The sequence below is a fragment of the Hippoglossus hippoglossus genome, chromosome 7 (assembly GCF_009819705.1).
Source record: "Hippoglossus hippoglossus isolate fHipHip1 chromosome 7, fHipHip1.pri, whole genome shotgun sequence".
Lineage (NCBI taxonomy): Eukaryota > Metazoa > Chordata > Actinopteri > Pleuronectiformes > Pleuronectidae > Hippoglossus > Hippoglossus hippoglossus.
Genome location: NC_047157.1, coordinates 8,470,921 through 8,496,253, shown reverse-complemented (window position 1 = coordinate 8,496,253; position 25,333 = coordinate 8,470,921). Strand labels below are relative to the sequence as shown.

Genomic DNA, 25,333 nt, shown 5'->3' with positions numbered 1-25,333 from the left:
ATATGCCGACGGCCCCCTGAGCAATCACTGCAGCGGGTGGGTATGTGACTGCTGTTGCATCAGAATGAGGACGCTGAGCGGGTCAATGCTGCCCACGAATGCCGAGTCTATAAATCCACTAAACCGCTAGAGTGAATCAAACACGGAGGAGTGATAAGAGGTTTTTTATTAGTTGGTCAGTGTGTAAATCCTGAACATTGGTCAGGAGATGATCAGAGGAGCCGTGACGTTGTCCCAACATGCTCTTCTGATGGGTTTTTAGACTCCCTGTCAGTAAGGCCTGCACGATCAGATTTATTCGGCCTCTTGGGTGCATTAGTAACAAGCTGTAAACATGTGAATGAGTGAGCGATTTACACATCTAGCAAACATATGTGTTCAGTCTGAGGTTTTCTTCTGTCCCGCTGACAAATCAGTCCAAGTCCAATGTTCTCTCAATATTTGTCCCGTAGTCAAGTTCACATCATACCCTCGGTACCCAAAGTACACGTCAAATCATTTTTTCTAAAAGATGGTTTCTGTAATTTTAGGTAGTTCTTATCACACTGGTTGTTTGCACGTGTCAATTTTTCTGTTACATTTGATTTTGATTAGTAATATCATTCTATAAAAAGGGGTGAAACATCTAAACGTCCATCCCCGATCGCTATGGAGCAGACGCAGACTCCAAATGTTAACTCATCACTACTTCCATTAATTACCACACATCCACATTCACAGGTTGTAACACCTCATTTCTTCTGAGGGTTTTTTTCCCCACTGAGGCCTGCAGTATATTTCAGCTGCACCAGTCCGACAGCACTGAAGTGGCACAGCTCCAGCAGGTTCTTATATACAGCCTTTGGACGGCAGCCACTGGCACAGGCCTGCTGCCTGCTCCTCACATGGTGTATGCCACCCAGTAGATCACGTTCACCACGGCGAAAGTGAGAGGGAACCCGGCCCTGGTGTATATGTTGATGGTGTCGGCGTCGATGGGCTTGCAGACGCATAGAGCAGCACCTCGTCTCCTCCTCGCTCTCCTCTGGCTGCTTGGACTGTGCAAGATGGCAGCGTTCCTATCTGGGATGTTTTTGGTCCTCATTTCTGGATGGTGAGAAGAAGTGAAGATGCATCGTCCAGTCTTTATATACAGACTACATCTGTTCAAACCCATTGGAACGGACCAGTAACAGGCATAGCTAACCTTTCTTCATCACAGAAAGATCCAGATCTAATAGAAAAACTTACATGCAGGACGTTTACCATGATCTTACCACTGTATATTAATTCATTAATATCTCAACATATAATTCTGGATTTTTTCAGATTTGTCCTTGTCTAAATGTTGCCTTACAACATGGTTGGGATTACAACCCAATAGTTTTGAGAACTGGACTGAAATTGATAATTGGAGATAAGTTAATTTAATTAATTATTTTTTTATTTAAATTGACCAGGTCTTAATTTATAGTGGATATTTATGGTCCCCAGAGAATTCGTCCTAATGTTGGTGACCCACTGACGTCTTCTTTCAAACCATCATCAGGCAAAAGAGTTTACCTTGTACTGTAACTGGTGAGTGTCCAGATTGCTATGAAATGAACCCTCATGGTCCTCAGAGGATGAATCCTTTACATTCCATGTGCCCCTGCTGGTCACACTCTACCTCTACTGACAGGTTCTTAGAATAGCACAACACAATATTAATTTCAAACAGTAGTTAAAGATTAGAATTAGAATGATGTAAGAAAAGACCTGAGAGCAAAGTGATAATGCAGTGATGTTGACTCTAACAAGAACAAATGTGACAGAAGCGGTGGTGCTTCCTCATCCCCCAGTTTCCCAAAATCTATTTCTCAGTTCAGACGACAGACAAGAGTGTGAAATTATTAATAGAGCACAATTCTTGGCCCCTGTCGGCTGAACATACGAGTCAATTATTAATAATCCCTCAAATTAGAGCCTTTTTTTTAGCCTACGTGTTGAACAAATTGTTCACTGCAGCCAATATTTTTGTTTTAGTGAAATGATTCAGCATTTTTATTACTTATTACACCGAGCAACTGTTTGGATTTTAGGTTCAAGTGACCATTAGAAGCCAGGAAACCCACCCACACACACACACACACACACACACACACACACACACACACACACACACACACACACACACACACACACACACACACACACACAGGTAGTGTAGGAAGTCCTTTAATTGAGGGGAAACAGGCAGAACTGGCAGCAGGAGATAAAGACACTCCAGACTGTGTCCTAAACAAAAGATGAATTGAAAAAAAAAAAAATGGGTGGAGGACCAAAGAAGAAAGAAGTAAAGAGAAGGGCGGGGTGGTGGTGATGTCCTGGGACGAGGGTGGGGGAGTTATCAGCCATGCAGAATAGTAGTAGTACACCTCATCGTGTTATCATCGTGTTTGGGCGGCGTTTCTGCTTTTTTTTTTCGAGATAACAGGCGGTTCACTCCAGATTGTGGCTTCGAGGTTAGTTCAGCTAACGTATGCTTAGAGATGTGAGCGTGTGGTCGGTGCTGCAGGGCGATCAAGCAGGATGTTTTGCTGTAGAGTCCAGTGTTGAGAGAGCTCATATAACAGGATGACATGGAGATCTGGATTGTTGCAGTCACTGAGTGTGTGAATCTCCAACACCTCGTCCTTTTCCTCCGTGAGTCACAGTTCTGCATTTGTATTTAAAGATGTGAAGTTCTGCTAACTCATCACTACTTCCATTAATTACCACACATCCACATTCACAGGTTGTAACACCTCATTTCTTCTGAGGTTTTTTTTCCCCACTGAGGCCTGCAGTATATTTCAGCTGCACCAGTCCGACAGCACTGAAGTGGCACAGCTCCAGCAGCTTCTTATATACAGCCTTTGGACGGCAGCCACTCGCACAGGCCTGCTGCCTGCTCCTCACATGGTGTATGCCACCCAGTAGATCACGTTCACCACGGCGAAAGTGAAAGGGAACACGGCCCTGGCGTAGATGTCGATGGTGTCGGCGTCGATGGGCTTGCAGACGCACTTGGAGCAGCACTTCTTCTCCTCCTCGCTCTCCTCTGGCTGCTTGGACCGTCTCCTCCTCGGCTCAGCTTCCTCTGAGCCGCCCTCCCCAGGGATTTCGCTGCTGGAGCGCTGGGTCCGGCCTTGGCGGCTGGAGATCATCACACCCTGGTTCATGCCAGTTACCGACAGGGAGAACAGAACCATGGCCTGTTTGCCGTTCTTTACAATGGACTGTGGGGAGATAGAGAGAAGAGCAGGTAAGTGTTCTCTGAGGCGTTACCTAGCAGGTATTCGAAATTTCAGGAATTTGATAAGATAACACGCAAAAGTGACAGTTAGCCCATCTGCCCTCTAGTGGACTAGATGTGTAAAATACAGATAAATGCGAAAATTTAGTTTTGAATCCCATATCCCTCAAATTTACAGGTTTTATTTGGAGTCACTTAAAGTGCAAAACAACCTGAAGTCATAATAAGACAAGTATGAAGTTTTAGTAATACAAGTAAAACCTGAACATTTTTTTAAAAAGTCCTAATTTTACAAGAATAAAGTCATAATATAAATGTTTTGGCTTCGTATCAGGACTTTAAAAAGATTGTGCAAGAAACGATTCCTTATTTCTCAAGAGACAATGAGATTAGTTTAAGATTTTGGATCCAGGAGTGGAAAGTGGGGCATGAGTTCTCCTTGCTGCTTATTACCTAAAAAATTTTTTAATTAATTAAATTCTCATTAAATTATAACTTTATTCTTGTAATATAAAAATGTTCTTCTCAATTATGACTTGATTCTTATAATATTACTACTTTATATTTGTAATATTATGACGTAGTTCTCATAATCTTAGAATTCCTTTCTTCATTATCGCCCCAATACTCCATCGTAGAATAAAACATCTTATTTTATTTTCTTCATTAAAAACATCTCTCAATCTTACCGTAATTACATGAACAACTTTCAAGGTACTTACATAGTTGGAATTGTATTACATTTTTCATTTGTGCAATAAACCACTTGCCCCTCAACACTTTTCATAAGACCCCATAATGAAACATGAAAATACAGAACTGCCTAAAGCCAAGTCTGAAAAAATCAAGATTAGGAATTGCTCGAGTCCAGTCTTGATAATTAAAAAATAACTATGGTTAATTATAGCTTGAGATTTTGCAGGAATTTTGGTAACTACAGTTTTACTCACATCAACACTGCACAGTGGCTCCCTTCACATTTAAGTCTCACAACATTCACATTCAGTTTCACCCACTTTACTCATCCTTTCTTGTCTTTGTCTGTATTTGTCTTGTGTTTTCAGCATCTCATCATGTTTTGTTTAATATTTCTTTATTTAAGAAAAATACAATCATGACAGATCTTATTCTAAAGTTACCTCCAGTAAGATGAGCATCTAAAACAAGGGAAACAGACAGTGTGATGACAATCACTATTATTCCCTGTGGGCAAATTTTCCCATCATGCTCTACAGAAATGAATTGTCTTGTTGAAGGTCAGTGGGATTGATGCTTGTCAGCAGTGGGGCTCGAAGTGCAGAACATGTCTGTGTTTGAGAGGCACGCTCATTACTCACAACACCCCCTGCAGCCACTCATTGTTATCTGCTGATGGAAGTACATGATGGGAATGATGTCCTCACCTCAGAGCTGAGCTTGTTGGCTTTCACCTTGGCCTTCTCTTTCAGTCGGTAGTCAGCGTTGTAGTGCGCGAAGGCGTACTCTATGAGCGCCGCGAACACAAACACGTAACAGATCCAGAAGTAGACATCCAACGCCTTGATGGCTGATGCTCGTGGCAGGGAGGAGCGGGCGCTCACCATCAGCGTGGTCATGGTGAGAACAGTTGTGATCCCTGTAGAAAGAGGGAAAGTAACAATGTACAGGTTAGGCTTTTGTGTGTTAGCGGTATAGTTCTGTGGATGGCAATTTCAGCCACTATGGTCCATACTGAAATATCTATTAGGTGGATGTCCAGGATTATCACAGGCAGCATCTTAAAGGATTTACCTTGTAAACATTTCAATATCGACTGTGTGGATTAGCCAACAATTCTGTGCAGACTTTAATTGGTTCCTGAAAGAAGAATCCTAGGTGATGGATGAACTGCCATAAAATGTGGTTCATCTTTTCATGTCATCCTAAGAGTGAATTGTAAAAATCTACTTTATGTTTGCAAAACTATTGACATTCCCATCAGTTAAAGCTTTGCTTTTTCCTTACTGCACACACACTGAAAATAAAGATGGACGACCTGACAGCGCCCAAAAGGTGAAGCCAAAGTGTCTCTATTGCCACCTGATGGCTGGTTGCAGTATAGGTCATAAATCCCATGATTCATAAATGGGCTGTTTTATTCGATAGTGCATGTTTATGAGTGCATGTACAGTATGTATCTTGTTTTTTCTTTTAATTTCCCTGAACCAAATTGCCTTTGGGATTGATAAAGTTAAATGTATTGTAAATCCCTCCTCCTCCATGTTAATGGATGGGACACGAACCAGACTAAAAAGTCAAAGTATACGCCAAACAAATTTTTCTCAAAGATGTTTTCCGTCAGTTTAGGTGGTTGTTGTCACACTGATGGTTGTTGAACTGTTAATTTTTTAGTTAAATTAAGTTTGGTTTTAATTAGTTTAGAGACTGACACGTGATTTGTCGGGGCCATGTAATGACGGGACCTTGCTACCATACACCAATTGCTGCTGGGCAGACTCTGGCTCTAAATGTGCAAGATGTCAGCGTTCTTACCTGGAATATTTTAGCATCATTTATGGATAGTGGGAAGAAGTGGAGACACTTAATCCATCTTCATATTCAGTCTATGGAATTCCAAATGCTGACATGCTAAACTAAAATTGAAAACCTAACATAAATATTTACACCTGTTTAGCATCATGATAGCGTTTTCATCGACAGCATTTTCATATGATGACACTGACAAAGCACTAATCTATACCAAAGTACCAAAAAGTAGAGACATTTTTTAATTAGCAACTACATGGTCTTCTCTTTGGCGCCACCACCAGGATGATCAGTTCACTTGTAGCCCCACTATAGGGAAGGCTGTAAATATAGCATATTTGTCACCGACATCCTGCAGATGAGCAAGATGCACTACCTCACCACAATAACACATTTACCACTTTTGTTTTCCAAAAAAGTTAAAACAGGCTTCATCAAACTCATACAAACCTAAGGATACACGGGCAGGGACCGCTGTTTGGCTGATCCAAAAGGATACCCAAGACATGGCAACCAGTAATATGGAAGGCATGTATGACTGGATGATGTAGACGCCACGATTACGTCTCAGCTCGAAGCGAAGACTGAGCCTCGGAAATCGTCCAGCTGGACAAAGAAAACAAACACTGTGAGGAAGCTATTTTCACATTAGGTAAATATCTCATTGTTCTCTCACAGACGCTGAGATCACAGAATGTCTGTCTGCTCGCTTGTGCCCCTAGTGGCAAAACCTCCTGATGTAAGACATAAAGTAATGTTGCTGACTGTATCTTCACAGCAGCAACTCCTATCATCTCATAAACCTCCTGCCTGGCTCAGCAGCACGCCTGGCTTCATCCATTCCCTCTATGCATCAGATATAACCACAGAAGTGCCTGAAGTAACAAAAATAATAAAACAAAACAAAAAAAGTCCAAAAACTAAAAATAGTGCATAATGCCTAAAACACAGAAGAAATACAGGCCCAATCCCATGGGGTGCAAAAACATGCAATGCATTTAATTGTGTGATGGGTGGGAAATGCTGAGTGCATTGCACGACGGTGTGCTCTGATTCAAATGGTGATCAAAACTGAGACATGTCAGTCTGTGCTGGAGCTGAGCTTGGATCCCCCTGACCACGGCTGGACTACTTCAGGGTGCTAGAGTTTGCCTATCGTCCAAATATTGTTACATGAATGTTCAAAAATGGTTGGGGAGGCCAAAGTCAAACACCTGCAGCAGCACAGCCCTCACAACAGCGGAACACAGTACACGGAAATCACAGTTCGGACTAGCACCTAAATTTTGAAGACACGGTTTGGCATGTTTTCGGAAATAATAGACATATAGCTTCTTTTTTATAAATTTTTCTAATTAAATACTAGTTTATGAAATAGATAAACTTAAAGTTCATAAAACTGCTGCAACTGGCTGCACTGAAGTGATAAAGTTTATTTACAGAAGTAAATCAAAAATATGTATCACAGGCCTCAATTATTTTCAGCATGTCTTCAATGTTCTCGCAGTAAAATTTCAGAGAAACATTTGGGAAATAATTTTGGGTCTGGGTCGGGTTAAACCATGTTGGCTGGGCTTTCTAATTGATTTTTTACAATACACAAGCCTTTAACAGGAGACAAAATTGGGCTATGGTCAGATTCAGACAGAAAACACAGAATGCCTGTCAGGTTTGGATCAGGCTCAGTTCATTTTCTTTCAGACTCGCTCAGTTTCCGACAGAAAATTGCCTCCCGAGCTGCACGCTATTTGTTATTGCTTTGGCATGGTCTGAATTGAAGAGCTTGCATGGATGCCATGTGGAGCATGGTTCTGCACTGCACTCACAGAAACAGAGTTTTAAATTAAGGTTCGCTCACACAAAAAGTCCTGCCTATGCAGTGACTGCATTCGACCGGTTGTACGTTGGACAAAAAGGACAATACTGAAAGTTTTCAGATCCAACAGTTATAATGCTGCCGCAGCAGCAGAGTTGTCATTAGGACTCCAGCCAAAGTTTGCCAACCTACCGTACCTCAAGCCACCAGCTCCCTCCTGCTGTCTGACTCACACCCAACTTCAAAAGCCTGACAACCTGTCTGTGCAGGTGTGTGTGTGTGTGTGTGTGTGTGTGTGTGTGTGTGTGTGTGTGTGTGTGTGTGTGTGTGTGTGTGTGTGTGTGTGTGTGTGTGTGTGTTTACAACTGTGGTATCTAATCTAATCTCCATCAGAATTCACATTAGGGATGGACACACTCTTTTAATGGCTGTCGTAATGTCTTTTCATGTACTTAATGCATCCTTAAATCGTGTTACTTACACACATGGGAACATGGAAGCAAACTTAACAATAGTATTGTCTATAATCATGTAAATGTCATGCTTCATTAGCTTTAAACTGCAAACGCTTCTTTGGCTTAGATTTAGAAGTAATGTCAAGGCTCCACAAAGTGACTTGTGTTCTTTCCACAGACGGACATGAAGTTATCTGTATTTGCATGTTATGATCCAAATAAAAGCAGCTACAAATGAATATGAATGGATACCTTTTATTTGGATCACTTTTAAATCCCCCTCTGACCCCCTCACTAATTTCAGATGCACTGGAGCTGTGTCTCAGTGCTTGTCCCGAGTCTAACTGTGACAACTGAAGAAAAACAGAGAAAACGATTGCTCACCAGATTTGAAGTTCATCATCTCAGTGACAAAGCGATAGTCTGTGATGGTGAACTGGGAGAGCTCCAGTTTGTCCAGGCCATGGATGTGTTTCTGACTCTCCGACCAGTGGTACACAATGTCCTCTGAGGAGTAACCGTCTGGAGTGGAACAACAGTTTTATTCTCACACTGAGGAATGGAAAGAGCCTGTAGCACTGTTACCTTTAATGGGTCACTGTACTCAGAGATCAACACATTCCAGCAGTAAATCAAGTAAAAAATGTGGGGTGCATCCTAAACTTACAACTTTCCAGGTCCAGCATACACTCCTGTTCATCCATGGGGTACTTGGTCAGGTCCATGTCACACGCCACGGTCGAAGTGATTCTGGGAACATAACAGCTCAGTCATCAAAACCTAAAATTCTCCCTTAGGAACATGGTTTCCCAAAAGTTATGAACACAGCAATGACATATTATCATCTAACACAGTTCAATAGTGAACTTATCAGCAAACACAGCAGATATGGAGCAAGATATTGTTTAGCTTCTGGTTTCTTCAAGCTCTTTTGCTGTTCTCACTCTGTTAAGTGTAAAAACTAAAATAATGAGAGCAGTTCCAATGAATCATAGACTGTAGAAACAGATGGACAACAAAAGTGAAGCCAAAGAATCTTGGCCACCCCCTGGTGGCTGGTTGTCGTATAGGTCATGAACCCTGTCCCCTCCATGTTGGTGAATGGGACATTGACCAAACTAAGTACATGTTAAATAACTGTTATTTTAGGTTGTTCCCATCACAGTGATGTTTGTTCAAGTGTTAATTTTTCAAAAAATGTTTAATTAGTTCTTTTTTAGTTAGCTTTTTGATGCTGAAATGTCATGATTGACAGCTGAGACTGACTTGTCATTGGTCAACTGTGTGTATCAACAGGAAACTGATGAAGTGGCTCTATCCCCTGATCACTGCAGTGCAGGCTCAGGCTCCAGATGATGTCATTGGCGCAAGATGGCAGCGTTCGTATCCGATATATTTTAGCTTATTTTCTGGATAGTGGGAGGAAGTGGAGATGAATGGATGATTCATCTCTTTATACACAGTCTATATATAGGCTGAATCAAATTATAAATTCAATTGTCTTAAAACTGAAATCGATTCGAAAAACTTTTTGCGGGATCAAATTTCATGGTTTCTCCCGACCCATTAGGAAAAATCCCTGGTTGACTCTTTTTGTAATTCACTTCTGTATAGCTCACCTTATTGGCTCTATCTTAACCTTCACCACAAGCACATACCAGATCACAGAATGTGTTTAAGAAGTTAACACAGAGAAAAGTTCACTGTCAGATCACGGCGTGGGCCAGGAGAGATTTTCATAACTGACGACAGCAAAAGGAAGAAAGCTGTGCCCTCAAAGGTCTGAGATCTCTGAAATCTTCAATTTAAAAATATAGAGGAAAGAAGTTGCTCATAGAAGAAAATTGTCAACGTCATATCACCCAGCTAGAGGTAAAGAGTCTCACTGGTTTTGTGTCTGATCGGTGTAAATCTGTCTGGTTTGCTCATACCGGCTGCTGTATAGAATGACTCCGTTGGGCTGCAGACGGATTAGCTTGTTCTCCACGGTCACGTCGTGGAACCAGGCGGATTTGGCGTTGACGATGAAGGTGTCGGGAAGCCACAGCTTGTCCACGAAGCGACTGTCCAACCCCAGCGTCTTGTTGGTGTGATTGTAGGACAGGCGGTCATCGCGCCAGCTCTGCCGCAGGAACACAGTCATGGTGTAATCCTGCCAGGTACAACACACACACACACACAAACACCCATGAATAAAAATGCTGAAGCCTGCACTTTGTAAAACAGGCTTTGCGCAAATCTGTGGTTGAATATAGACTCAAGTCTCAGTCACGATAAAAGCAGATAAATATATAACTTTAAAAAATCCACCAATTTAACAAATAAAGGCGAGTTTATTCATCACTTCTTAGCCTGTGAAAAGATTGAAACAATGTCTTTGACTCCATTTCCACCTGGATTTAAAATGTATTTCGTATCGAGCCTGTGTGTAGTTATGATTTGAACCTGATTGCATTTAGACCTGGTATTAATATTTGTCTCTGTCCAGCTGACATTACATCCTTGTCTTGTTTGCACAGGAGAGAGGAAGAATAGAAGAAGTCCATGAAGCTGCATTAATGTGTTTGTTTGGTTGCTTGTGTACTGACCTGCACATGACCAGGTGGTTCGGCTTGTTACAGCTGTCATCTTGTGTACATTTACACCTGTACCCTCATGCGGTCACTCAATCTGATTGCTATCCAATCACCAAACATGCTTTTTAACTCCAGGTGTAGATGGGATATTTCATGACTCTGGAGGAATTTTGTCAACTCTGACAGAAACTGTTGCATTTTGGGAAGTTAAGGATTCAGTATTTTTGAAACTTGACTATTCTTTAAACTGTCACAGCTACTTTAATTTACGTGGGTGCAAAAGTTGCTGGATTATCCCTTTAATTATAATTGTAATTCATTGATTTGTTTCATCCAATTGAGTATTTATATAGAATAATTATTATTATTAATTAGAGTGGAGGACAAACTAATTCTATTCATTTGTACTGTACATGTAAGTTAAACTTATTGCTGTTCTATTTGTGAAAGAACTGGAATAAAATGTCCCTATTTATTTAAGTTTCCTCCGGACGTCCGTCTGGCAAAGTCCTCTTCGACATCTCTCCTAAAGACACTGTGCTTTCTCCTTGTTCTGACCTTACCATCTAATTCAATCATTTTATAATGTTTTATTTTATCTTTTGTTTGTCTCATCCGTAACATTTTTAATATATATCTGTGCTCTAATGCTGCAAGATCTCCAGATCGCATTTTTGAATGTTAGACAAGAAAAAAAAGATCGTCCCCCTAGATTCGGTTCATACTGTGCAAAATCCATGAAAGTATCAAATTATCCAGCAAGTCAGCCAACGTGTCACACATGTTCACACTGAGCACTTTCAAACCCTCAAGTGGGATGAATCAGGATTATGCAAATAGCAAATCTTTGATCTTTGCCGCAGTAGAGACATTGAGTCATGATAGAGAATCTCACTGAACGAGGAAGAAGAAAGTTACCATGTTGGCTTCAGAGATGTGGTCGATGCTGGCCACCTCAATGGCCATGGCCACGTTCACAGGGGGACCTGCGGGGGGGGAGAAGTGAGAAAAGAAGGCCAACCTGCCCCCTGCCTGTCTCAAACACACACACACACGGACAGACAGACCATCCCTGGGTCCATCAGTCCCTCCCATCCTCACTCCAACACCCATCTGTTTTCCCCCCCACCCACCACTCTCCCACGTCTCAAACACCCCTACAGTGCATAGAGATTAAGCATTACCCAGTTTAACCATGCTAAGTGGCACATCACACTGAGGGCTTTCACAAACAGAACTGGGCTTTCATGGACTCGCACAGAGTGAGCTTCTGCCAACACTCACACACACACACACACACACACACACACACACACACACACACACACACACACACACACACACACACACACGCAGTAGCGTTTTCACCCATCGGTTTGCCATATGATTAGCATGGAGTGTGCCTCTGTGATCGGATGCTCAAGGGCAGAAACCACAGGGGAGCTCGCTGATGCAGAACAGACAGAAAGGCTATTTATACTGAACATTGAGGAATCATACATTACCACTCCCCAACATTTAACACCTTCCCACGACCATTTCTGCTATGATGTTCTATTCACCATACCCCTTTGGATGTATAGTGTGAGGTGATTTAAACAGGCAGGTTTACTGTATTCCAAGGTCAGCAGGAGAGAGTTTAGATGAGGATCATCAGTCGCCTGATGCCACGTATCCTCCGGTAGCGGTGCCCAGATTCATAACACATTTGTTATGCAAAAGTGAATGGAAAAGTCTGCATTGCACAGTCTTAAATGCACTGCAACGTAAATGTGGTGTTGATTTTGTTTCATAAAACTTTAATGCAACGTAAATTACACAAACACAGTCAGATTCACAATTGTCTTGTGTGCCATTTAAAGGCAGAAACAGTGCATTTGCAAATAACATTCACAAAAATTTCTATTTTTCAAACATTTCTTTATTTTGATGATAGCACCTGTTGATGTATTGTGGTCAAGAGAGTTGAAAGTGGTAAAGATGTAGTCGTGTGCTTGTGCTTTCTTAAGTTGTAGTTACGAAAGCACACACAAATCATACATCTTCACTGTAGATGTATCACTTCTTTAAAAAGTATTAATACTGGGCCACTGAAAACGCTCAGGGAGGCTAAATACCCTAATAATGAGTCTAATCGGAAAAAGCATCGGCCACATGAATGTTATATAATGTTAATATATTTTGAATCAAATTCCTTATTGGAAGGTTTGGGAGAAAAGACAATATCATATATCATGGATGTGAATTTTATTTTAAATATGTGTGGATTTTGGGGGCTGATGCTGATGGTGATAATTGAGGCTTGATATTTTAGATGTCTTGTCTGCATTATTTGTTCTTTAAAATAAAAGTTTGTGTTTTTGCATATGCACTTTGGATCATCTCCTATGTATCTGAAACCCAACCCATATTTGTGAATGTTAGTTAATTTGCAAATGAATCTGCTTTTTTTTGGTAATGTTGTAAGTTTCATATTTATTTAATGTTTTATGACACAAACATGACTCCACATTAAAAAGGCCATGAGATATGAGTTGAATGTAGGGAACAACCCAAATTACAGACATGATTCCCCAATGGTCATAACAGCACTTTTGTTTTCATTTTCACATTACGATGGTACATCAATAGGGATGTAGTGACCACACGATGGTGCGTTATGATAATCGCTGGAGGCGTATGGTGCACATGGTGGTGTGTGCTTTGGTAGCGGCGCTCCTGTTCCACATTTTCACCTTTTGCTCAGCTGAGTTAAGCTGTGAGATTGAGAAATCTATCACTGTGGTCATTGGATGTTTCACATCTTGCAGCCATTCTTAGCAAAGTCTCCAGAGCTGTGCACATTGTTTGCAACACCCATCTTGTCCTTGAAGGGCCTCGTCCTCAATAATCCCTTCAGCAAAGCTCTTTTTGTGTCTATAACATTTGACTGAAAATGCAGATCTAAATTCAGATTAGTTCTAATGTTGCACATGGAAACATGCTAAGGATGGCTGTAAATGTGAGGGGGTGAAGTGCAACCCAACGCCACGAGCAGTAGATCTCATACTCACCTCCTATCCCAGGGCGAAAATTTCTGGCATAGCCCTTCATTAATTCATCCAGATTAGGTAACCAGGATATTTCAATGTCTGTACCTACATAGTCCCCAATGTCACTCAGCATGGCCCTAAAGGAGACAAACAGCAAACACAGGAGCCTTCAGTGGGTCGTCCAGCCTCATGGTGTGTCCACAGGAAAACCTGCCAGAGACTCAGATACAGTCGTTAACATACAAAGATTTAAAGAGGAACTTTAAATAAGAGACATGAGTAGAATATTACTGGTTCAACTCAAACCCTTCCGACCACACAGGATTTTTTTGGGAGTTGTGTAAATTAACAGGTATAACTATTAACCCAATATTAACCCTGTGTTATAGCTCTGTTTTAGCCTCCAGCTGCAGATAAGAAATATCTCCGGCTGCTCAATGCTCTGCTAGGCTCACCAGCTAATCGCTAATTTCATCTGTCTGCAGGATAAGAGAGCTTCTTCACAGAGAGCAGCTGCCTGCTGCTGGCCTGGGAATGAGGTTGGTAAGAGAGGAATTTGCAGAGGCCAAAAACCAAAACAATGTGCTGAAAGAAACTAAAATGCTGCAAAGAGTTGAGAAGAAAAATAAGGTGAGTGAAGAACCCAGATGGAACCTCAAATCGTTTCTTATGAAGTAACACATTAAAGTGTATTTAATCATTTATTGATTTGTGGATGTTCTCAACAATGTGCCTTTTGCAAAAATGAAGTGAACACAAAATGTATTGTTTGATTATTTCATACACAATAGCAATATAAAACTATTTGAAATATTACTGTGATCACCACACAAATAATATGATATAAAGTTAGAAGTCCAGTGTGTTATTTTACACATAGAAAACAGTATTTATTAATACTGCTGTAGATTAGATTTTTTACTTTTATATATTTATGTTAAGTCTTTTGAATGAATAATTACTGCATTTTGAAATTACACAGAGTCTCTTAACTTACAACAGTACAAATAAATGTATAATTTATGTGCTTCAAGAAAGCATGTACTTATTTATTCATACCCTCTGTTTGTATGTTTTACTTTATCTCAGCCCTGTGCTTTTACATCTATAACGAATACTAAGAACATGCTGTGCACTAAAATATTAGCAGACGGAAAATGTTGTGATGAATTAGCAGCGTGTGTGAAGATTCTTTCTCTGAGATTTTTGCATGAAAACGATCAAAGATACTGAACCTCAGCACAAAAAAAAAAGCCATCAGCTATTTCCTTTCAAATATCTCTGCTTATAATATCGTGCAGACGTCACATCAGTTTGTCGTATTTCTCTTCAGTTGTGTCTCCATGAGGAAGCTGACAGCAGATTCAAATCTAGCTGTGTGGCTTCAGACTGAGCATCATGCTGCGCTGGAGTCCACGAGGCCTCAAACCACCTTTTCATTTGACTTAAAATAGGTTTTCATTACGGCTACTTCCAGTCTGAACAAGTTAGCACATTTTTACATCACTGTCTCTGGTTTGGGAGCGTGTCATATTCATTTAAACAGCACTTACGTATCTTCCATTTACGCAAACCTCTCACAAGGGGAGTAGTTAAGTGAGATCAAAGGTATTTTCTGGTTTAAAGGGGGCTCTCCTGAGGGCCCCTGGAGCCCTCAGGGACTGCTGGAGGTCCCGCAGCCCACATTGACATCCACAGGCTTGGTGCAGGATTAATGAAGAGCAGCACAGCCCTGATACCACCAGGTGGCAGTTTTGCATTCTAAAACAGTGAGCCTGTAAACAGACTGCATGCAGATCCACAGTTAATGTCAACACGGCTGCACCTCGTCATGCGTGGCAACGCTGTGATATGAGGTCATTCTATTAAGGCAGAAGCTTTATCAACCCTAACTTTCAGTAAAACACAGTTAAACACTGTGCTACTTACATTTTAGAGGCAATACTGTCCTCCAGTGTTGACTGATGAGCAACAAAGAAATTAAATGAAACTGAAGGTTTCCGTGACATTCAGCGTCACATCGGCCTCTGGTGGCTGTGCCAGGGACAGGGACCCCATGGCGGCTTGATCGAAGGCCTTTCTTTTGACCAACAATGAAAAGCCATTCATTGACCTTTGAAATGAGGCTGACATTTGAGGAAAGTCGACCTACTAGATTGCAAAGCATTAGACTCACTCACACTACACAGAAAACTGACCTTCACAACAACAACAACAAGAAGCCAGGAAAAGCACATCCTCTTCTATACAGAACACACATTTCTAACGTTTCCTGAGTGGATCCTTTCTGTGCTGTATTTTTAGTCTGGCAATCACTGTCATGTCTGAAATTAATGGGGGCACTGAGTGAATTAATTAATCACTATGTGGGCTCCTGGATCTCTTCATTGGCAGTTTCTAAAATTGGAAGTAAAGAGCTTTTCCTTCCAGAAATCCGTTCACACACCAAGGTCGAACAGGCCGGCTCACACAGAGCGACGAGACACTGGGGAAGTGTGTGTGTGTGTGTGTCTGCTCAGGGCGAATCCTACTGTATTAGTCTATTAAGTGTAATCTAATATTAATTGTACTGAAATATGCTGTGACTGTGGTGCTCAGATTAATGGGTTCACTGTGACGTTAAAGTATTTGTCATACTTTCATTAGGAATGCAATCCTTGAATGCAATCCTTTCTTGTTGGACTGTGTCTTCTCAAGTGATAACCTTCACTTAGTTATGATTTTCATCGGGAACAAGGGAAATGGCAAGTGCTGTTAGAAAAACAGAAGCTGCATAGGGTAAGGAGAAAAAATAAATAAAAAATGCTTGTTTGTGGCTTTTAGATGGCAATTACAGTGCAAATACTACTGTATTAGCATATTTAATCTAATCTAATGTTAATTTTACCGTTACTTGTTGTGTCTATGGTGATCAGATGAATGGGTTCACTGTGAAGTATTTTTCATACTTTCCCTGACCTGTCCTGTTTGACTTTTTCTTTAGTGTCTCTTTCCTACGAATTTCATGGCAGTAGCACAAAATAATATTTATTTAAAGGTCTTTTTGATGCATTTAGATTTTCTTTGCAGACCCTGTTAGTGGCAGCACAGCTCTTCTTCTATTGTTTTCAAAACGTATCAGAAGCATCACTTCCTGTGCCCCGCAGGAGCTTGAATCGGAAACGCTTTGCAAAGCAAACGCTGTAAACAATAAAGCTCTTAATTAATAATTCCCCTCCTCTTCTATTTTTTTTCCAAATCAATAATTCCTGAATACGAGCAAAAAGAGCTTTTATTTAATATGTCACCGATTATTGTTTTAATTAAATGCTGCCCTCCACCGAGCAGATTGATTTCCCCTGACTTAAATTGGTGTTTGAGGGAAATGTTTTTTTATTTCTTTCTGCCCTCACCTTGGTTGCAGCTCGTGGCAGTTGCAGAAACGCAGCTCTCAGGCAGCTCTGTGAGTAAATTTGATAAAGACATGGATGGGGTTGAAAATTTGATTGCTCTCTGGGGAGATTCACAAAACATTGGCGCCTCTCTATTTTCTCACCCCTCCATGCATGACAAAGAGCAGAGAGAGTGTGTTTACAGATGCCGCTCTGCCTCCTATGTTTTCATTTTCATTAAACGTCTCTCCCGAGGTCTGGATCTGTACCCGTCTGTTTAAGAGCTAACATTAAACAGATGGGGAGAGAAGAAGGAGGAGAGCAAAGGCAAATAGTGGCGGCCTCGCTCAAATTTATGGCGTCTTTCTTGTGATTGTAATGTGCAGCATACACTAACAAATCGACACTGTGCTCATGGTCAGGTAACTAGCTAGTTACCTAGTTACCTGAACAGCAGCACAGTGTCGATCCCCTGATCGTCAATCTGTGATTCACCGTTTCATTTATTCTACTGGAATCATCACGACATGAGCAACGCAACACAGTCTCATCAAAATCCAATTGGACAAATCATAATAAACATAAATAAGCACTGGTGTTTGCACTGCATTAGCTCACAGTGATAATGAAAGACCTGGGTTGTTTTTCATTCAAACAGATCTTTTTATTGACTCCATTACATTCACATTAAACATTAAATATGTAATCCCAGAGGTGAAAAAATTCATTCATTCAATGTGATTATTATTTCCAGTCAATTGATAAAATGAAATGAAAATGAATTGTTGTTTAACTTTTGTATTTATCTTTTCCTGGTTTTTGTAGGTCCAAGCACACATGTATCTCTGTCCAACTAAACCCACTGCCGTGTGTTTTTCATATAAGCAACACGGAGAACGGGGAGTGGTGTTAAAAGCTTAAAAGTTACTCCATGAGAAAAGGACAAACAATCCTTTAAAAATGGTTATTTGTGGCCTTTGTAGCTCTGGATGTTTTTCCTCTATTCTTTTAAGGCAATAAAATGAAAAACACATTTAAATCCAATATTTAGTTTGAATTTGAATATAACAGCTAAATAAGATTTGGCTGCTGAATCTGTCCAAATGAATCATTTCATTTGATAAAATATTTTTCTTGTAAAAACAGTTATGCTTACATTCACTGTTTCTCACCAAAACCCAACATGTGCATCCTTGAGTCCAGGTAAAAATACAGCAAAACCCTCTTTATCAAAAAACTGCAAAGCTAATGTTTGGATGAAAAGTAAACCTACATTGCTCATGTTCATGTTTGCTTGCTTTCTGGCGGTCTTTGCCTTTGTTGGCACATTGTTACATCTCTTGGCATGTTACTGCTACCAAGTGTCCCTCAGTCAGCAGGAAAGTGTGAGTCACGCACAACCGTGGGCACATGCACAAATACAGGCAAAACATTATTCCAGTGTTACCAGTGGCGTCTTTAAGGCTGAGAAAAGACTGAGATGTGTTTAAGTAAACACATCCTGTCATCATACTTAATTTTATGCTTTGAGATGCTATAATCTGAAAAACATTGATCTCGCTTGAGGTGCCATGAGTGTTTAAAATGAATATATATACGCAGTGAATGTTTTTTAATCACTACTAACTTTTACTACCTTGTAAATGTGCTGCTGCCAGGGTTGGTCCCAATGTCGCGAGAAGTGACAGCAATTATTAGTTACTATATATATATATATATAGTCTATATATAGACTTTCATTTTAGGACCCTGAATTAAAATACCCTTTGTAAGATGGTCAATGGTTCATATCTGTACCTTTTATCTTTAATTTAATTTCTTTGGTCAGTCGGAATCTGCAGACAAATAAGGTTTATGTTACAGCGTATGTTATGTTTTGCTATGTTTATGTTATGTTATGTTAATATGTTATGTAAGACAGAATAAACTAGAATAAACTGAGACACAATTTAAAAAGTGTTTTAAAGTGACATCTCCCTGTATTCTGGTTCAGGTGTTTTGTAATTTGCTTTGTGTGATGTAAACAGTGCTGTTAAAGTGGATAACGGACACAGTGCATCAAGTCCAGTTCATCTACATGAAGGTCTTGAGCTTTTTTTCTTGAAGGAAAGGTCTTTTCTACTCGGTCAGACTCTAATAGAAAGGTTTACTTGACTTGTCCGACTGGTAATGACTGCCTGTATTGTTTCACCAATGATTTTTAACACGTGAGAACACAACAGAAGAAATTGCTGCAGGGCTCGTGTTCAGGTCAGTGACTCTCCTCTGTGTTTTTAAAGAGCCTGAAGAAGCTTCTACAAATTTGAATAAGGTGACATTTGGTGTTGAACAGCTGGATGGACAGCATGAGAGTCACACACACTGCGCTCCTTTACTACACTCAACTCAGCATATACTATAATGACATTATATGAGCATGATACCATACTACTAACACTTACAGTACATGAAGAACTGCAGTTTTTATGAGTCATATAATGAATGATTTCTTCTCATGGAACATTAAAAGCTCCTGTAGCTGTTATGTCATTTTTTGTAGATTTTTTGTTTGTTTGGTGGTAAATTGTGACACTCTATACTTTAAGGGAATGACTAGTCCCAGTAATTCAATAAAATGTTATAGAATCGAAAATATAAATACAAAACGATAGAAATAAAAATAGAAAGATACTCAATAATTTACAATGAGTCCTCCCTTGTTGAAAGTATTATTTCTGTTGAATCAGTCGAATGATTAAATTGACAATTAATTAATATTAATATTTTTTCATGAAAAACAGCAATCAGTTGTTGGTGCCAGCTTTCCTTCTTTCTTTCCGACTCTTGGTCACACACAGCGAGTGATATGAAGACATCACTTCGGACCCTGGCTACACGTGATGTTCTATTTACAATCAATTCATCAATTAATTAATTGGAAAGGAAGAATGTTGGATCAAAACTGCTGTCAAGGCCAAAGCCTCACCTAATCACACCTACAGATAATTTAGTGTCTCCAATTCACCAAAACCCAATCTGCATGTGTTTGGACTGTGGGAGAGGGCCGGAGCACCTGGAGAAAACACACACAGTCCACATGTAGAGACCCAGGAGTTTTAAACTAGATCACAGTTTAACAATAATGGTTTTGTCAAAATGACCTTAAACTGTGAAAACGGCCCAATTTAAACTAAAGAAAACACTTTTTATAAAGTCGTGATAATTTGAACATTTGTGACGATACTCAACGGATTGTTGAATTATCTGATTGGAATAAACAGTTTCTTTTCACTGTTTGCATGTAGCACATCACCCTGCACCACCTCGCCCCTCAGCACGAGCAGAGTCAGGCATTAGAGGCCGTTCATGCAGCCAGTGGAACATGATCAAGTCACTGTGTTATTGGACAGTGTACTCTCAGGACAGTAGGAGGGATTTATCCGCTGACTCAGCCTCTCATACGGATTAGTCCAGACGAGTGTGTCACCTGAATGCAGGTGTAAGGACAAGCGTGACAGACCAGAAAGATCATGAAATGTTGGGGATTAAATCCTGCTGCATCACGTCAAAACTTGCTAAACCCCGTTCAGGACATCGCTCATGTGTCCTGGTAAGAACAAAACGTCTACAAACCGACCTCCACTGCCCGTCTCTGAAAAGCTGAAACATTTACTGAGCTTCTCTTTCCGCTGTGGACGATCAACGGCCATCCTCAGCAGAACTGGTCAGTAAGATATGATGGAATTGTTTGCATTCATCATCAACTGCAGCTCCCATGCAAAACCAGATTAACACCACTGTACATGCATCCTCTATCGACAGCAGATCATATTTCATAGGTTTATATTTTGTACATATATATTTTTATTATATTTTGCAGAGAATGCCCACGGTAATGGTTGTTTGTCTCTTTATGAAAGACCTGCTATATGCTGGCGACCTGTCCAAGGTGTACCTGCACAATGTCAGCTGGGATTGGCTCCAGCTCCCTCACGACCCTCAAAGGATAAGTGCTATGGAAAGATGGATGGATGGATGGATGGATGGATGGATGGATGGATGGATGGATGGATGCCCCTGAAACTGACAGTACTCTTGTCCTGGAAACTAGCTGACACAACATTCGTGTCAAACAACTCCCTCCTGCCATGACTCACAAACAAATTTATAATGGTGTAAATTTCAAACACAGTGATAGATGTTTCGAGTGCACATTTTTCTTTCCTGAACATTAATACCACTTTATACCAATATTAGTGGGTACATGCAGGTTATTTTAAGGCGGGTAAACCCACTAAAAAAGGTGGTTGACTCCGTTCCCCTTGCCAGTAGAGGAGTTTGCCTTTCTCTCACCTCACTGTGTGGCCAAATGAAAGCGTTCACACGGATTGACTTAAAATTAAAATAAAATTTGTTCTAATGTTTGCTCATCTTTGTGGTACGTTTGTTTTTAATTTGTGATTTGATGGTATATAACCAGCGTGAAACGTCAAGATAATGAAGTAAAAACAACTGCATTTGAAACCAAAGACATTTGTAATGTCGTTATTTAAATCTGAGCTTTACAATGTGATTGAGCTGTGTCCCAATTCAGGGGCCGCCTTCTTTGGAAGCTGCATTTGAAGACTGATTGCGTCACAGCGGCACGACTAGGCTGTCCCATTTTGAAGGGTCCTCCAAATACGGCCATCTTACAACGAAGGCTCCAAAGGGTGGATCCTTCCTGGGCCAACCTATCCCAGGATTCTTTGCATTTTGATAACAAACTGTTTTTCAATGACATAATGGTGCCAGCAAACGATGAGGCCAAAACATCCGATGCTTCCACTTTTAAATATCAGGCTTCAATTTCGACCAACGAAATCAAAACCAAGGGCCATTAAAACTTTCTGAACTGCAGCTCTGTTGCTAGGCGACAGCTGTAAGAGCGGGAGAAGCTGGTTACACAGATTACAGAAATCCTCTGTAGACCAGACCGTCTCATATCGGTTCGGCCTTCACAGTCTAAACAGCAAACGTAGACCACATCTTCTGAAGGAGGAGGCCTCTGAGTTGGGACACAGCTTTGGTTTCATTCTATATGTTGGTGAGTATCAAGAAATCCCATAAAGCGACCACCATAAGTCTCAATCCCTCAAAATCCTCCCTGATTCTAAGCCCCAAATCCATTGGTTCATACCAAGTATGTAAATCTTTAAGAAATGTTCACAGATACATATTTTTAATTTTTTATATAAGTTTAAGTCACACTCTTAAACAGCTGGGCACTAGCTAACTAACAGTAAATTGTGCATTTGCTTGGGAATATTTTCAACCGTGGTGTAATACACATTTTCTCTGTTATGCTTTTGAGTATGTACAGTGTATTTTCAAATAGTTTTTCGGTCTTTAATCAATAGTCTCTTTATTGTTACTTAAGTCTGTCATGGTGAAAACTATTGGTTAACAAATATAATAAAGCCAAAATCATCATCAACCTTCAACCAATGAGGTTAAAACAACCAATGGGATTATTTGCTTTCTGAAAGCCAATCAATCTGTGTACAACATATTATTATTATTATGGACACTCACTATTCAGATTGAGGCCTGTCTGCCCTCTGCTAGGCTGCAGTATGTTACAGCTCTGTGCTTCTTGTTGTCTCTGTTGCAGGTATGGCCTATTCTTAATAAGTTGCAGATTGCGTTGGGGAAATGAAGGGTGTGACACTTCAGCTGGAAAGAAAAGCAGTAAAATTCAGGCCACACCAAAGGTGGCAAGGCACAACTTAGCTGAACGAGAAAAAAGAAGTAAGTGAGAGAGGGAATGGGGCGAGGAGAGGAAGCTGTTTGCAACTTTCAGCCACTAACGCCAAAACTGTGTGAGCGTGCATGTGTGTGTGTGTGTGTGTGTGTGTGTGTGTGTGTGTGTGTGTGTGTGTGTGTGTGTGAGAGAGAGAGAGAGAGAGAGAGAGAGAGAGAGAGAGAGAGAGAGAGAGAGAGAGGAAAGAGCTGACACATAATGAGGTGCAAGAAAAAAAAGCCTACATTCTCCATTGTGCTGAGAACAAAATAATAATAACAGCAGTGTCTAGAGGCAGGAAAATCCAATTACAATAGCTATTACTCCCTCTACTGGTGAACAGCCAAGAGGGACAATAGAGAAGTGATTTGCCCAAATTTCACCCAACGCTTTAATAGCTTCACACTTTGACCTTTTCAGTGGAGGCGCGTGGGCTGTGGGGGAAACACGGAGCTCAGCGGCTGATGCTGGTTATCCCAAGAACTGGAAGCCTGTGAAAGCTCGTGAGCAAGTCCACAAGGGCATTCTGAGAGCGGGCAGTTGGATATACTCTATTGAAAAGATAATTATAAAGTTCAAAGGGGCTAAAACTCCCCATCTGGTTTAATCCCACTGCTTTGTATTCTAGAAACCCGTGTAATCGCCAAGGTTGTACAGTCACTTTAAATGGCACTGGGTTTAGGCTTTTTGCAAAATCAAGAGGCTCATTGTTTTCACTGTTTGAATATCTCACCTCACTTTACGTTCTAGGTAGGAGATGGTCGGATCATTGTTAGAGGCTAATTTTAGCAAACTGTGTACGACTGGAGTCAGAGGTCCATCTGCACAAATATATATTATAGCATAAAAACAGCTGCTGTTTTTCACTCTAAATGCATGGAGGCCTGTTCTAATCCGAGTGTATCATGGCAGCACCATCTGACCCCTAACCACCAGGCCTGGAGGTGGGTGACATTACCTGCCACACGAAGAGACGCCCACTCACCTCCATTAATATTAATAATAATTTTAAAAATCCCCTCTCCTTATGCATATGCATTATGCAAATAGAGTCATCAGAGCCATGTGCCCTGAGGCAGAGCAGAGCAGGGAGCAGACTTCAGGTTGTGGGTGTGGAGAAGTATTTTTATATAAGCATGTGAAGAGTGACAGTGATGTAAATTCCGTGTACACAAGCTTTAGGTTTAATGTAGTAGGAGGTGATAGAAGGAAACTGACTGGTTGTTTTTTTTAAGCAGGAAGATCTATTCTTTTTATTTTTCAAATGGATGACTGGATCTATGGTGATGCCGGGTGTTTGTCTAATGCATAATGCACAGAATATACAATCCACATATAGAGGATACTGTGGGTGGTACAGTGCTTTCCTCGTGATATAACACTGATTGCTGAGCTCACTTAGACTTTATGTTGTATCCAAACTTCCTCTGATCTAATGAATACCTGCAAGAAGTAAAGAAAAGCGAAGCTGATCTCACCTGGTGAAAATTTCCCCCCCGAAAATGATCAGAGCCACACTCGGCAGCAGGAAAGTTGGGATCTCCATTCCACACGCGCGTTATGGTCGATGACAGTTTTACCAGGAGGAAACTTTCCAGGGTTGGAAATCGACGAGAGAGAGAAAAAAACAACAGCCACGGAGTTTTATTTGAGCGCGCGCGTCTCGTGATCCTGCGCCGCCGAGCATAAAGTAAAGTGTTGCGCTGGAGATGCTGAGGACGGTGGTCGTGAGGAAGATGATGAAGATGATGGTGACCCCATGTTCAGCTCCCCGAGTCCTCGCGTCCAGGAGCGCGCGCGCGTAAAGAGAGAGCGCACCTATGGGAAAGGGAAAAAACTCCCGGTTCCACCGCTGAGACGCACCGATCCACTGCCGCCGCTTGTCCCCCAGCAACAGAGGAGAGAGAGAGTGTGTGTGTGAGAGAGAGAGAGAGAGAGAGCGCGAGAGCGAGAGACAGAGAGAGAGAGAGAGAGAGAGAGAGAGAGAGAGAGACTCACTAATCTGTCCATCCCTCCGTCTGAACGTCAGATCCAATCTGGCCACATGAAGGCTGTCACGAACATAGGACTTCATTATGTAATGTTTCAGACATTTCAATAATCTCCATTAGTTCATTTAATGTCTCAGTGTCTGTGATAAACTTGGGTCTCTCTCTCTCTCTCTCTCTCTCTCTGGTGGAACAAGAGCAGACAGCAGAGGCTGTAACACTGATGGACACGAAGGTGGAAAGAGGAAACCACAAGCCCTTGATTTGGTTCAGATGATCTTCCTCCATTAGTAACTGACAGACGGTAGTTTACCCTCATGGCCTCAGTAAGTAAAGTCAATTAATCCAAGCACATCCAGGTCTAGCGTATATGGTGAGCTTCAGTAAGATTAAACAGTGGAGTTGAAATGAGCTTTAATTTTGTGTGAGAAGATGAGGAACTATATAAAGGTTCCACCGAAGGCTCCAAAGCCAACACTATATATCATCTGTTTGAGTGCACACATGCCGATCATACTGTTTAACATCAGGGTCCATGTGGTGCAGAGTTGGGTCCTTACAGGAATCTAGTGG

At 41.0% G+C, this 25,333-nt stretch overlaps 1 protein-coding gene across 1 annotated transcript; it reads right to left on the bottom strand.

Moving 5' to 3' along the window:
• Positions 1 to 2,276: 2,276 nt before the first annotated feature.
• gabrd (gamma-aminobutyric acid type A receptor subunit delta) lies at positions 2,277 to 24,681 on the bottom strand. The gene is made up of 9 exons (XM_034590477.1): positions 24,251 to 24,681; positions 13,662 to 13,777; positions 11,527 to 11,594; positions 9,964 to 10,184; positions 8,700 to 8,782; positions 8,417 to 8,554; positions 6,212 to 6,367; positions 4,660 to 4,871; positions 2,277 to 3,239 (listed from the first exon to the last, which is right to left on the bottom strand). The coding sequence occupies exons 1-9, from the start codon at positions 24,316 to 24,318 to the stop codon at positions 2,916 to 2,918; spliced, it is 1,386 nt and encodes a 461-aa protein (XP_034446368.1). The 5' UTR covers positions 24,319 to 24,681; the 3' UTR covers positions 2,277 to 2,915.
• Positions 24,682 to 25,333: the final 652 nt, after the last annotated feature.

What these genes read in the sequence shown, in the direction of transcription:
- gabrd (XM_034590477.1), bottom strand. Translation starts at nt 24,318, where the DNA reads ATGGAGATCCCAACTTTCCTGCTGCCGAGTGTGGCTCTGATCATTTTC. An exon ending in TTTTCGCCCTGGGATAGGAG is followed by an intron (nt 11,595 to 13,661) that starts GTGAGTATGAGA and finishes CCCCCCCCGCAG; the next exon opens with GTCCCCCTGTGAACGTGGCC. An exon ending in TATGCTGGACCTGGAAAGTT is followed by an intron (nt 8,555 to 8,699) that starts GTAAGTTTAGGA and finishes GTTCCACTCCAG; the next exon opens with ACGGTTACTCCTCAGAGGAC.